The following is a 13,435-nucleotide window of genomic DNA, read 5'->3' on the forward strand; positions in this document are numbered from 1 at the left end:
TGATTAGTCCGATTAGTCTCGCATTGCCAGACCTTCCTCCACAGTGCTGCAGAAGAGGGTCTGGCTAGTCCACACAGCATTCCGGGATGGGAAAAAAACGTGCTCTGGTTTATTGGCATTTCTTTAAACAAATCACAATTGTTATGGGCGGCGCCAAGCGCCAGACAGAGCCACGGTGTCTCTGCAAAATAGCCTCGGGAAGGAACTTGTTTTGGTGGAACGTGTGTACGTTCAAAATGTTGTTTTAGTCGTGCAACAGAAAACTCTGATTGGACAGATAGTCTAGATAGCTGTCTGGATTTACCCTGCAGAGATCTGAGGAGCAGTTAACCATAGTCCTCACAAATCCACAGGAGTTTAGAACGCCAACACAAAGGAAGCGGAAGGGGACGGACATCAAGCCGACAAGAGGGACATCCAGCGGAATTTCTGGTGGCATCGGAGCAATCCTGGAAGTGGAACGTCGTCGATATCGACTACCCTCTGATGGTCAAAGTCGAAGCAGAAGAGGCTAAGATATGTGAACTTGTATTCCCTAGCAGTGGTGGAGGAAGGATTCAGACACTACTGTGAATTTTATGGTTATTGATTGCTGTAATTGTTCTTCCTGTCGATAATGGCTGTGAAGAGATCTCTCTACAAACCTTTGGGATCTATGAATAAAATGGACTTGATTTGACATCTCACTTGACACAATCAAATCCGTAGTGACGTGATAGATCGTAAACATCTGGTTCTCCATGCAGATTTAAAAAGAAAAGTTGTGTGGCCCCGTGTTTGCTTCCAGCTGTTTCATCCCACCCTCCCTCTGTCATGGATGTCAGGATGCCCGAGTGGGACAGTAAGTCCTAACTGCCAGAAATAAACATTAAAATGATTAAAATTAGAAAAGGCAGGGCGTCCTGCCTCTCAAACCTCCTACACTCTGAACACAATCTGTGCCCACTGCCCACATTATAAAGGGCCTTGTGAAAAAGTCTCATTTTTAGCTTTTGAAGAATCATACAAAGGAGTCATTGTTTGTCTTCCTACTGTGCACAAGCTAAAGGTTCATTACCTTAAAGCCACACTCTCCTAAAAAACTGTTAACACTTGGAAAAATATCTACAGTATATTCATCTAGGTGAGATGCTTGTGTAAATATATACGTGGGGAAAAAATTATGAATTTTATGGAACCAGAGGGAAGGGTTTGATTGAGAAGCTGCAGTTCATTTACAGGGGAGGCGGAAGAAGAAATCAAAGTGCAATGAAAAAGCGTACAGATTTACAAGCCATTTAATCTTGAATTCAGTCTTAAAATCATACAAAAGGAGCGAAAAAAGGTTAAAAAACGAGCCACAGTTTGACTCTTTCAGGAATTCTATCTTGAGAATGGATATGGTTTCTTCAGGATCGCATCAGCTGTTAGTGACAGAGGTTCAGATACACCACAATAAATAAAATGTTTCACCTTTTTTCCCCCCAATAAAGCGAGGGCTAAATCCAAGATTAACTGACTTGCCGAGGTGAATATTTCTGGATATTTTGGGAGGAAGGCAGAAGAAAGGAGGGAGGTGAAAAAGAGGTAAGAAAAGAAACAGAGTGAAGAGATATACATGGCAGCTGTAATGATCCACCGTATTAGTTTTATAGGGTGTTATTAAAGCACTACAAACTAAGTGTGTCGGCTGCCTGCCACACACTGGGCTTCATTGTGTCTAATATGCAGCAGTGCGCTACGTTAATGTGTAATAAATCATTTACAAACAAAAGGCCCTCCCCCCAGCTCCCAGCTATTACATCTGCATAGCAAAAAAAAAAAGAAAAAAACAAATAAATAAAATAACCAACACACAGAAAAACCCATAACCGAGCCTTCAAACCGCCTTTAACGATACCTCAAACCCCGCCTTTAACTTTTTCTCGGTGGCTACTGTTTTATTTTCCTCTAAAAGATAATACAGAAGTACTTTTGATGCAAGATTTGTTATTATTATTCCTTTTTTTGTTTGTTTGTTGGTGTTTTGTTTTTTAGAAAAAAAAAAAAAAAAAAAATCAGTTTCTTCATGAAGCGCACTTCCTACTTCCTCTTGGTCCGGTGGTCGTTTCTGATTGGCCGGTTAGTCGTCGTCGTCGTCGACCACGGGGTCCGTGTCCCAGCACGTAATGTCAATCTCTGAGAACACACACACAGACAAACACACACACACACACACACACACACACACACACACACACACACACACACACACACACACACACACACACACACACGTTGATTTTATTCTGTAAAAGATAACTTTGATATCATGATTTAGATGATAGAGAAAAGGTTTTTCTAATATTTAGCCTACCCTCATGGCTATAAATGGGATGGACGCAATAATAGAAACACCCATAAGTGAGTGGCTGCATTATGCACACATTTCAGGAGGTAGAGCCAGTGATCCCTGGCTCCATTTCCAGTCTGCATGCCGAATCTTGGGCGAGACACAGAACCCCAAATAGCTCCCATGTGTGCGTGTGAATGATTAGAAACTGATGAGCAGACTGGCAGCCTCTCCAATCGCTGTATGAATATGTGAAATGTGGCATGGGGTGTAAAGGGCTTTGAGTGGTTGGAAGACTAGAAAGGCAGCGGTGTATAAATGCAAGTCTATTTACCATTTATCATCCTAAGTGAGTGCAGCAGACATGACAGTAGAAATGGACATTATACTGAATTTATCAGGACAACAGATAAACATGGAGGAGTGTTGAGTTTGCATAAACTAAAGGAACAGGGGTAAATAATTACTCATATATACAGTATGTTACAAATTAAAAACCCTGGTGTTGATTATTACATTATAATATTTAACAATTTATAGTCATTTTCTTTTCAGACAAGTGTCTCACCTGGTGGCTTGTTATAAAAGACAGGCGCAGGTTTAGCTGAGGACTCCTCTGGTTGGCCAAATTCTTCCTCCTGTGATTGGCTGAAATAGCCCTCACTGGCCTGTAAGAACCGACAGACGGGCAGAAGGAGAAGGAAAACAACTTATTTACAAAGAAAAAGAGAGAAAACTCTTTTTGAATGTACAGCAGGGGCACTATTAACCTGTCTGACCTGAGTGCCTTCTTTCAGCAGTGTCTCGCCATTGGTCAACAGCAGCTGAACATCATCCAGCTCCTTCCCCTCCGCGGACGCATGCTGCAGTGCATGCTGGTAGCTGAGGGTCATCTGATCAGGGCCTGTCACGTCCACAAGGCTGGCGGGGTCGTCCTCGGCGACGGTGGCCGAGCAGAAGGTCCCGTCCACCATGTCGTCGAAGCTGAGGAGGGGCTGAGGCTTGGCGCTGGGGGCGGAGGCGCTGGGCGGGGCAGCGTCGCCCATCAGGTCCACCAGATTAGAGGACCCGGAGGTCTGGGAGGGGTTGGGGGGAGGGCCGGAGCTACTGTCCCACAGGTTGACCAGGCTGTCTGTCCCGGACTCCCACACAGAGAAGTCGGAGGAGTCGCGGGCCTGCGGGGCGACGCTCTGCACGGGCTTGGCGGAGGCCGACTCCTGGACCGGTGGCTTCTGCTCCTGCTTCGGCACCGAATCTGGAGAAAACAAGCAATACGCCAATTCAATGATAATTTTTCTTAACATTGATTTGATGATTTGCAGGTTAATTAACCCTCAGAGCCCGAGTTTGTCGCATACGACAAGGTTTAGGGTCAGGGTTGGGGTTAGGGGTTACATTAAAGGTGCTGTAGGTAGGATTGCGAAGATCCAGGACTTAGCCAAAAAATTTGAACATAGACAACTTCTCAGACCCTCCCCCCTTTCCGCTAAAGCCCAAAACGGTCTCCTAAGCCCCTCCCCCCCACAAGGGAGAATGAATGCATATGCATGAGCAGTGATTGACACGCAGTTAGACCCCTGGCCCTGATTAGTGCATCTGAACAGGGAGCTGTGGATTTTTGCAAATCACACTATAGGCTGTAGGTGGTGCTAGAGGAGCCTGAGCATGTAGTTCTACTGGAACATAGGGTCAGTTTCAGCAAATATGACAGAAAATTAGTTTTATAAATCTTACCTACTGCACCTTTCAGTAATATTTCTGGATCATGACTCCCAAGACATAGAACTTTTAGACAACAAAAATGCTGGTGTAGCATTGCTGTATGTGTGATATCAATAAATATGGCATTACTGTTTTGAGGATTGGCATAAGTGAATGTCATTAGGGCAAAAACTTTGGGACTTTTTTTTTAAGAAATGTAAATAGTTTGTCCAAGGTTAGTTATAATGTTAACTTTTTCACTGTATGACTCCCAAGACCTAGGAGAACTCAAATTAGACAACAAAAATGCTTATGTAGCATTGCTGTGTGTGAGATATCAATACATACTGTATCTGTGAGATTCAATTTGTTTTATTTTTTCATTTGTCTTTATGGTCCCATAACTTCTTTTTTTTGTACATTTAAGTGACATCACTGCAGCACAAATATTCTAATAGCCCAGTTTGTCCTGAAACAAATATGTTTATAGATTGACTGTGCACTACAGGGTTGTTATACAAGCCTTTTTAGAAAATAAAACCATACATTTTCAAAAATACCTGAGGGCTCAGAGCGTTAAACAATGTTTAAATGTTAACTGGATTAAATTTGGTCAAAGGATACTTCTAACATTTGTTTTAACGGCATTTCAGTGACTATATTTCAACTCTCACTCTTACCCCACTCGTCTCTGCAGTCCTCCTCCTCCTCCCTGCAGAAGTCCTCTTTGATGGACGTGGTGACTATTTTAGGAATGGGCGACACCGCGGCCATGTTGTGCTCTGTGCTTGCTTCATCGACATCGTCCCCTAGTGGGGAAAGAATAGCACAACAACATCGAAAAGGTACAAAGCAAAAAAAAATCCTCGGATATAAAAATTACACTCATGAACCAGATGTGTTGATCTACTGTAACACAGAATTCTTAACTGTTTTTTGCAGTTTGTTGTGCCAAAACACTCACACACATTTTGGGAATAATGGACGCCAATTTATTTTTAGTAAGTCTACTTAGGTTAAAAGGAGTTTTCTTCTTTGAAAGCATTCTGAATCAAAGGATGCCGATAAGAGGCTGATACTCAGATTTTCTAACCTCCGGTCACATCCTGTGTTACTTCAACACATTCAACACTGCACAAAATCACATCACTTTTGCCGACACAAGACCAGCGAACAGACAGATACGGTCACTGAGCCAATCAGACTCTTTGTGGATGGGACTGACGTTGGAGACATTACCATGCTTTGTCAGACGTAATCCTTAATCACATTCAAAGTTTTATTGTGACGGACATTGTGTAGAGCAAAGTGAAAAACTCCCCCTTTTGCACTCTATTATGTTTGAGGAACAATCTTCCAAAACATGGAAGTTTGATATCCTGTGTGCAGAGGTAGTCTGTTTGAACTTTTTAGCTTTATTTTTAGCCACGCTAGCAGCAGGTCTCTAGGTATGGCAATGTCAATCTGCAGATCTGTCGGTCCACCACTTTGATTCAGACAGAAATATCACAACATACATCAAATGGATTAATTTATATTAATTTTGGTCCAGAAATATCCCGTGCCCAGGATGAATCTTAATGACTTTGGTGATCCCCTCACTTTTCATTTAGTGCCACCAGCAAGTCGATGCTTTTTTTTTTTTGTTACATATCCAGTTAAATATTTCATGATCTACAAAATGGATTGGCACACATTTTGGTACAGGCATTTATGGTCCCCAGAGGATGTATCATAAATACTTTGGTGATCCTCTGACCTTTCTTCTTGCGCCACCATGAGGTTCACATTTGTGGTCTTGAGTGAAATGTCTCGAGAACTATTGGATGGATTGCCATGAAATTTGGTACAGTCATTCATGTTCCACTCAGGATGGATCCCAAAGACTTTGGTGATCCTCGGACTTTTAACCTATGCGCCATGATTGGTTTATGACCAAATATCTGCAAAACTAATGGCATTTCCATCAGCCTCAGCTTTACTTTCTCTTAAGTGCTAATTAGCAAATGCTGACAATATACCTGCTAAACATCAGCATGTTAGCATTCAGCATAAATAACCGCTGTGCCTAAGTACAGCCTGAAAAGCAGTTTGGCCTCATACCGCTAGCATGGTTGTAAACTTTAATCATCAAGGAGTGGCTTTGTTGCTTTGTCTTATTTGGTGTGAGATTTGTGGCTGAAAGCAAACATCTGAGACGTGGCAACCCCGTCTTAAGCAGAACTGCAGTGTAAGACATAAGTGCAACAAGCAAAGGGTGCATTGCTATGTGACACTTATGAACACAATTTATCGCCTATAGCACACACTGGACATGTCACACGGACAGAAAAAGTACCGCAAATCAATATTGGTAAATAGGACAGTGGCATATTCAGGGAAAGTTGTCACCAAAACCCAAGACACAATCACTATGATCCAGCAAGTCATTAAACAGCCATAAGATATCCTCTGAACAATCATTAGTATGCCATTGATGCATATGGACCCCCTGTGGGCGAGTCACAGTCACAATGCTGACACATTCAGGAATACAACTCATTATGACCAACATCAACACAGTTTCATTTACAGTCAGGAGAATCACTTCCACAATGAAAACATCACTTTGTCTCAGATGTTTTCGATTATTTCATGCTTGTTGGAGTCATACGTCCTGTTCAGAAACCAGAACGAGATTTCCCGGAGGACACACACACAATAAACCACAGATGGAGAACAACATTGTCACTCTGACTGTAAAAAAAAAAAAAAAAAGGGCTGACTGAGATCTGTTGAAATGACTAATCACATCCAGCTCAGCGGGGTCTTGCTTGGGTGGGTTCTCCAATTCACCTCATGGCCAAACGCCTCGGAAGGCTCTGAGGGACCAAGACTCATTGCTGGAAGTAGTGTTTGATACAATCAAACTTTTACTACTAATGGAAACCAGTTTAGAAGATTGTTAACACCCTTTCATATGAAAAAGGAAGGTTTTACAGAGAACTGTCTTTGTTGATGAACTGGTTCTTTGCCCACCCAGCATAATATTATGCCATTACAGCACCTACACGCATGCAAAAACACACACTGCAGATCACAATGGCGGTCTGGATGATTTTGCCCAGTAACTGCAATAATGCTGTTCACTTTCCAAAGCATTTGTTTTAAAGTTTTGATTCACCAACAACACATTATCTACCTTAACTTCAGTAAGTTATGCAGATACTTTGTTTCTTTTGTCCAGGTTTTGAGATTTCTGCCTCCCACCCTGATAAAATGGAGACGAATGAGCTTTTTTTTGGGAAGCTCACAGCATCTCACTGATGTGGAGGCCGAAATCTCGGAGAAAGAGGTCTCAAAACCTGCAAAAAAAACGATCTGCATATGGACGGATACAACAAAAAGGTCAGTGAGAATATTCTTTTTGTGACCTGCCACTTAAACTGATAAAATTTAGACATTTAGTTGCCTTGATGTTTTGTTAAAGTGTATATTTGTTTGGTATGGCAGTTGTGAGAATAACAGTTTGGAAAACTCTTTTTGGTTAATGCATTTAGGGAATTTGGAACATTATTATTATAACACTTCAAAACCAAGAAACCAAGTCAAATTACCATTTTTAGAAAAAGTTTAGTCTCAGAGGTCTCTTAGATGTTTTTTTCTTAAAGGAAAAGGTCAATCTAGCAACATAATGTCAGATGTTTGATATGTGTAGTTAATGGGCTAAATCAAACATAATCACTGTAATGGTCTTTAAACAGATTCCACAGAGATCCATATTCAGTCACAAGCCAACAAACAGCGGTGGCGACTGACGGACGGCTCGACGACGTCACATACACACATTCACACACAAACACTCACAGTTTGGTCAGTCGGTCAGGATTTAAAGCAGCAGTGTGTATTTGAGTGTGTGTGTGCGCAGGGAGGCGATGCAGATCCAGGATCAGAGGCATGAGATTGAGGATCAGAAGAGGAGGGAGGTGATAGAAAACCAGTGAGATTCTGTAGTTAAAGCAACAGCTTGTTCTCCCTGTGAGAAGTAAAATGACCTTGTCGCTGTTTTAAAATTAGAAAACAGAAGAAAAAAAAAACATTCACAATTTTTTTTAATTTTTTTTAACACCAGCAGCTGACTGGACGACATCTGAAGGATGAAAAACTGAAGGGAGCGACAGACTCAACATCTACAACACAAACCGACAAACAGCTTTATGGTTCACAGCCATAAAGGATATTTCACTAGCAGTCAGTGAAACGCTTGTGTGCGTGTTAGCCAATTAGCTCATTAGCAAGGAAGGTTGCAAGTGCACGAGCTAAAAAGGTAGGTGGGCGATGAGATGTTTGAGGTTTGATAGAGACTCCTTAGTTAACAACAACAAAAGGTTTATGGCTCAAAATTGGTTTGTTTTTAATGTCCTGCAGGTCAACGCATTCTCATGAACGGGTCCGTATGATATCGTACGAAAATGTATGCACACCAAAACGTACCGCCTGGCTACGAGCTCCATGATGCAGAGCGGCAGTTGCTAGTTGTTTAAGCCGCTACAGAGCTTCGGGACGCCAACTAGAGACCTCCGTTGTATCAGCGGTCATTGGTGGTTCAGTTACCCGAAAATAGGTGACTTTGAGCCGAGTACAAAGCACCGCGGTCGGTCATTTCGGAGGACATTACGGTTAAATTTAGTCCACAAAATATGAGTGTTTTGCCACGACGAAAGTTAAGATTAGGCACCAAAACGACTAGATTAGGAAAAAGATCATGGTTTGGATTAAAACACTCCTAAGGAACACATATTTCCTGGGTGAAAGGCTTTAGTTTTCCCCGGAAAGTGAACTCCGCTCTCTGGCTTGAAAGTCCTGTATGTTTGGAGCTACTGCTAAATGCTAAAAACTGTTATTGCACAATTGAAATTGATAGAAGCTGAAATATCCGTGCTTGAAGGATAACGCTGGCAATATTTTATAATGTTTTTATTGTCAATAAATTCCATGTTAGGACCAAAACCCATTGTGTGTTAGTCTGTCTCTCGATACTTTCTGACTTCCTGTCTGTGGCTCTCAGCTCAAAGCTCATTCGTAGAGAATAAACCTCTTTAGAAACACCTCACAAGTATATAGTATTATTTATAGTATCATTTCCTCAAACAGCTGGTCCGTTTTTATCAAGCAAACAAACAAACAGGAGAAAACAGGGCATTTGCTGGGGACTATTTTCAGCGGTGGATTAATCCACATTTGGTGCTCTAGTGAGTGGCAGCAGGACAGTGTGTGTGTGACTGAGTGAAAATAAACTACAGTGTGTGTAGTTTAGTAGATACACAATGGTTTGGGGTTCATGGGATTTGTTGACAAGAAGAAATGTTTTAACTTTCACACGAAATATCCTTCAAAATATTTCAAATATGAGAGTAAGCTACTTTTTGTAACATGAAGAAGTCAGGGGGAGATAGAAGTTGACGTTCAGTGTTGGTGAACGGAGGGCAGGGTCTGGGGGTGAATTCGGCGGGAGGTGGTGAGGGGGATTTAAGGGTTGGTGCGCAGAAGTGGAGTGGAGTGCGAAAATGAAAACTGAAATGATGATAATGCATGTGGACTTAGAAATGTGGCAAACTGTGTTTGTCAGGGAAATGATCTATTCGCTGCTGTCTTCATTTATATTTTGGAAATGTTTAGTTTTGTTAATTTAGACTGGAAACAAAATACTTTAAGTAATCTAAATAATAACGTCTCAGCTGATCCTTGCTGGCAGCTAACCTCACATATCGCGTCGGTTTCTGTTTTCTTCAATGTTACTGTTGAAGTTTGGAGGAAGTCAGCTCTGCTATTTCCATCTGAAATACACTGCCACACTAATTCCTGATTAATCCAAACACTCTTCCATTTAAAGGACTTTTTCAGAAGTCTTTCTTGTCCCAAATTCAAAGTGTAACCTTTAGTGACTCTCGGTGGAGTATTTGGAGGTTTACCTGTATACACTAGTATCCCGATGTGAGCAGGTTTCTGGAGTTTTCTGATCGTGTTTTTGCACGGAAGCATCATATCCTGGTTTGGTAAACCTGGATAAGACGTTATTCTGGGTTTGAGAAACAATGGGCCTCATGGAAGAACATCGTCATCCCTCACTTTTCTTCTCCTTCTGAGAGGTTTGAAAACTCGATTCGTCAAACTCTCTAAGCCGAACTAATGTGTTGTAAATAATGGTTTGAACCAGATGAATGCCACCTGTTCATGACATCTGATCATGAGCATAACACACGCTATCAGGGTTTCTGATCACTAGACATCTTGTTATGTAAAGGATAAAAAATGTTTTGCTTTGGCAAAGAAACATTATCTGAAACCAAGATAATGTTAGACTCACGTATACAAGAAGAAGAATTGAATTTAATGTCAACGTGATCAGAATACGATATACAGTGCCTTGCGAAAGTATTCGGCCCCCTTGAACTTTTCGACCTTTTGCCACATTTCAGGCCTCAAACATAAAGATATAAAACTGTAATTTTTTGTGAAGAATCAACAACAAGTGGGACACAATCATGAAGTGGAACGAAATTCATTAGATATTTCAAACCTTTTAAACAAATAAAAAACTGAAATATTGGGCGTGCAAAATTATTCAGCCCCCTTAAGTTAATACTTTGTAGCGCCACCTTTTGCTGCGATTACAGCTGTAAATTCGCTTGGGGTATGTCTCTATCAGTTTTGCACATCGGAGACTGACATTTTGCGCCCATTCCTCCTTGCAAAACAGCTCGAGCTCAGTGAGGTTGGATGGAGAGCGTTTGTGAACAGCAGTTTTCAGTTCTTTCCACAGATTCTCGATTGAATTCAGGTCTGGACTTTGACTTGGCCATTCTAACACCTGGATATGTTTATTTGTGAACCATTCCATTGTAGATTTTGCTTTATGTTTTGGATCATTGTCTTGTTGGAAGACAAATCTCCGTCCCAGTCTCAGGTCTTTTGCAGACTCCATCAGGTTTTCTTCCAGAATGGTCCTGTATTTGGCTCCATCCATCTTCCCATCAATTTTAACCATCTTCCCTGTCCCTGCTGAAGAAAAGCAGGCCCAAACCATGATGCTGCCACCACCATGTTTGACAGTGGGGATGGTGCGTTCAGGGTGATGAGCTGTGTTGCTTTTACGCCAAACATAACGTTTTGCATTGTTGCCAAAAGTTCGATTTTGGTTTCATCTGACCACAGCACCTTCTTCCACATGTTTGGTGTGTCTCCCAGGTGGCTTTTGGCAAACTTTAAACGACACTTTTTATGGATATCTTTAAGAAATGGCTTTCTTCTTGCCACTCTTCCATAAAGGCCAGATTTGTGCAGTATACGACTGATTGTTGTCCTATGGACAGAGTCTCCCACCTCAGCTGTAGATCTCTGCAGTTCATCCAGAGTGATCATGGGCCTCTTGACTGCATCTCTGATCAGTCTTCTCATTGTATGAGCTGAAAGTTTAGAGGGACGGCCGGGTCTTCGTAGATTTGTAGTGGTCTGATACTCCTTCCATTTCAATATTATCGCTTGCACAGTGCTCCTTGGGATGTTTAAAGCTTGGGAAATCTTTTGTATCCAAATCCGGCTTTAAACTTCTCCACACCAGTATCTCGGACCTGCCTGGTGTGTTCCTTGTTCTTCATGATGCTCTCTGCGCTTTAAACGGACCTCTGAGACTATCACAGAGCAGGTGCATTTATACGGAGACTTGATTACACACAGCTGGATTCTATTTATCATCATTAGTCATTTAGGTCAACATTGGATCATTCAGAGATCCTCACTGAACTTCTGGAGAGAGTTTGCTGCACTGAAAGTAAAGGGGCTGAATAATTTTGCACGCCCACTTTTTCAGTTTTTTATTTGTTAAAAAAGTTTGAAATAGCCAATGAATTTCGTTCCACTTCATAATTGGGACCCACTTGTTGTTGATTCTTCACAAAAAATTACAGTTTTATATCTTTATGTTTGAGGCCTGAAATGTGGCAAAAGGTCGAAACGTTCAAGGGGGCCGAATACTTTCGCAAGGCACTGTATGGGATATTAGTGTGCATGGACTCAGTGTCTTCGGAGACTATTTAATCCCTCACATTTTTAATTCACATGCATTTCATCCTCCATTTTTCGTCATTTCATCTTTGTTATTTGGGCCCTCCTTTTCTGGAGGAGGGGATTTGTGTGTGGGGAGAGATATTCGACCAAGCTGCTGGTGTCCATCTGCCTTCTTCTTCTTCTGCTGTTTATCGGTTATGTGCTGTACCTACCGGCGGCAGCGGCGGGCTGCGTCCGTGCGTGTGGCGGGGTGCGGAGGGGCGAGGCGCCCCAGGGTGGGGGAGTCGGACTGGGGCTGCTGGGACTGTGCTGCTGCTTCAAGAACGGGCTGTCCAAGCGGCCTGGCGGTCGGGAAGACGCACAGCCACACACACACACACACACACACACACCAGGACAAGAAGAGTCAAACAAACACACACACACACACACACACACACAAATATATAACAAGGACACGAAGCGACGCACCAGGACAGAGATATGTGGGGAAGACGGACGAGACAGGAAGACAAAGACAAAAAGCAAGAGAGGGAGCGACAGTACAAGGAAGACAGGAGAAGTCAGAGTCAAGACACAAGAAGTTCACCCCCAGAGGGAAAAAAAAAGTAGAAAGCAGAGAGGATTGTGGGAAAGGCAGAGAGACAGGTGGGAACCCATGAAGAGAAAGAGACACGTCGAGAGGTGCCAGAGGAAATGAAAAAAAAAGTCGTTCCACAAAATGAAGAAATCAAAGAGTGGAGGAGTGGATGAAGAAATACATAAAGAAGTGAGTGAAGTACGGAAGGTATGAGGATGGTGAACACAAATGAGTGCAGAGGCGGAAGAAGAAAACCGAAAGGGAAAAAAGAGACAGAAAAAAAGAAAGAAGAGAGAGAGAGAGAGAAAAAAAGAAAAGTGGTTAGTGCGGCTTTAATCAAACTGAGTGTAGACAGCATGCAGATAGGCAGAAAAGAAATGCTGACGGAGTTTGTTGCTTTTTATCCTCTAACTTCTATTTCTGCTCCTTTTGAACCAACAAGTTCATATTTCTGAATAATAAATCCCAAGAAAGGAAAACATAATTTTGAGTCACTGAAAACTGAATAAATGTTGTCTTTTGGACGACATTAATCTCCTGCTTCTTTGCTTGTTGGAGAATCACACATTATAAAGAACTTGGTTATTGTGCTTCACAAAATATTGTCTCCATGATTAATGCACCAACCCTACTTAGAATTAGGGTTGGGTACCGTTTGGATTTTTACGATTCCGATTCTTGAAAAACTGAAAAATGACACCAAAGAAAGGCTCTTTTATAGAGTTTTTTTTATAAATTGAAAAGTCTTTTAATTTAACAATATATTAACGTTTTAAAGTACTTAAATCTATAATAAG

The 13,435-nt window shown here is 41.8% G+C and overlaps 1 protein-coding gene across 5 annotated transcripts in view; it reads right to left on the minus strand.

Annotated features, from left to right (window-relative positions):
* Positions 1 to 1,259: 1,259 nt before the first annotated feature.
* dbn1 (drebrin 1) overlaps positions 1,260 to 13,435 on the minus strand; it is a 156,094-nt gene continuing 143,918 nt past the window's right edge. For 3 of the 5 annotated variants that reach the window (XM_039777114.1, XM_039777113.1, XM_039777116.1), the window contains exons 11-15: positions 12,271 to 12,399; positions 4,693 to 4,821; positions 3,091 to 3,566; positions 2,880 to 2,979; positions 1,260 to 2,157 (exon numbers count right to left, since the gene is read on the minus strand). In XM_039777114.1, coding sequence (XP_039633048.1) covers positions 2,102 to 2,157; positions 2,880 to 2,979; positions 3,091 to 3,566; positions 4,693 to 4,821; positions 12,271 to 12,399 — 890 coding nt within the window. In that variant the 3' untranslated portion in view covers positions 1,260 to 2,101. The remainder of the gene's footprint in view (positions 2,158 to 2,879; positions 2,980 to 3,090; positions 3,567 to 4,692; positions 4,822 to 12,270; positions 12,400 to 13,435) is intronic. The other 2 variants (XM_039777115.1, XM_039777117.1) reach the window with 2 other exon arrangements.

Source organism: Perca fluviatilis, chromosome 16 (genome assembly GCF_010015445.1).
Source record: "Perca fluviatilis chromosome 16, GENO_Pfluv_1.0, whole genome shotgun sequence".
Taxonomy (NCBI): domain Eukaryota; kingdom Metazoa; phylum Chordata; class Actinopteri; order Perciformes; family Percidae; genus Perca; species Perca fluviatilis.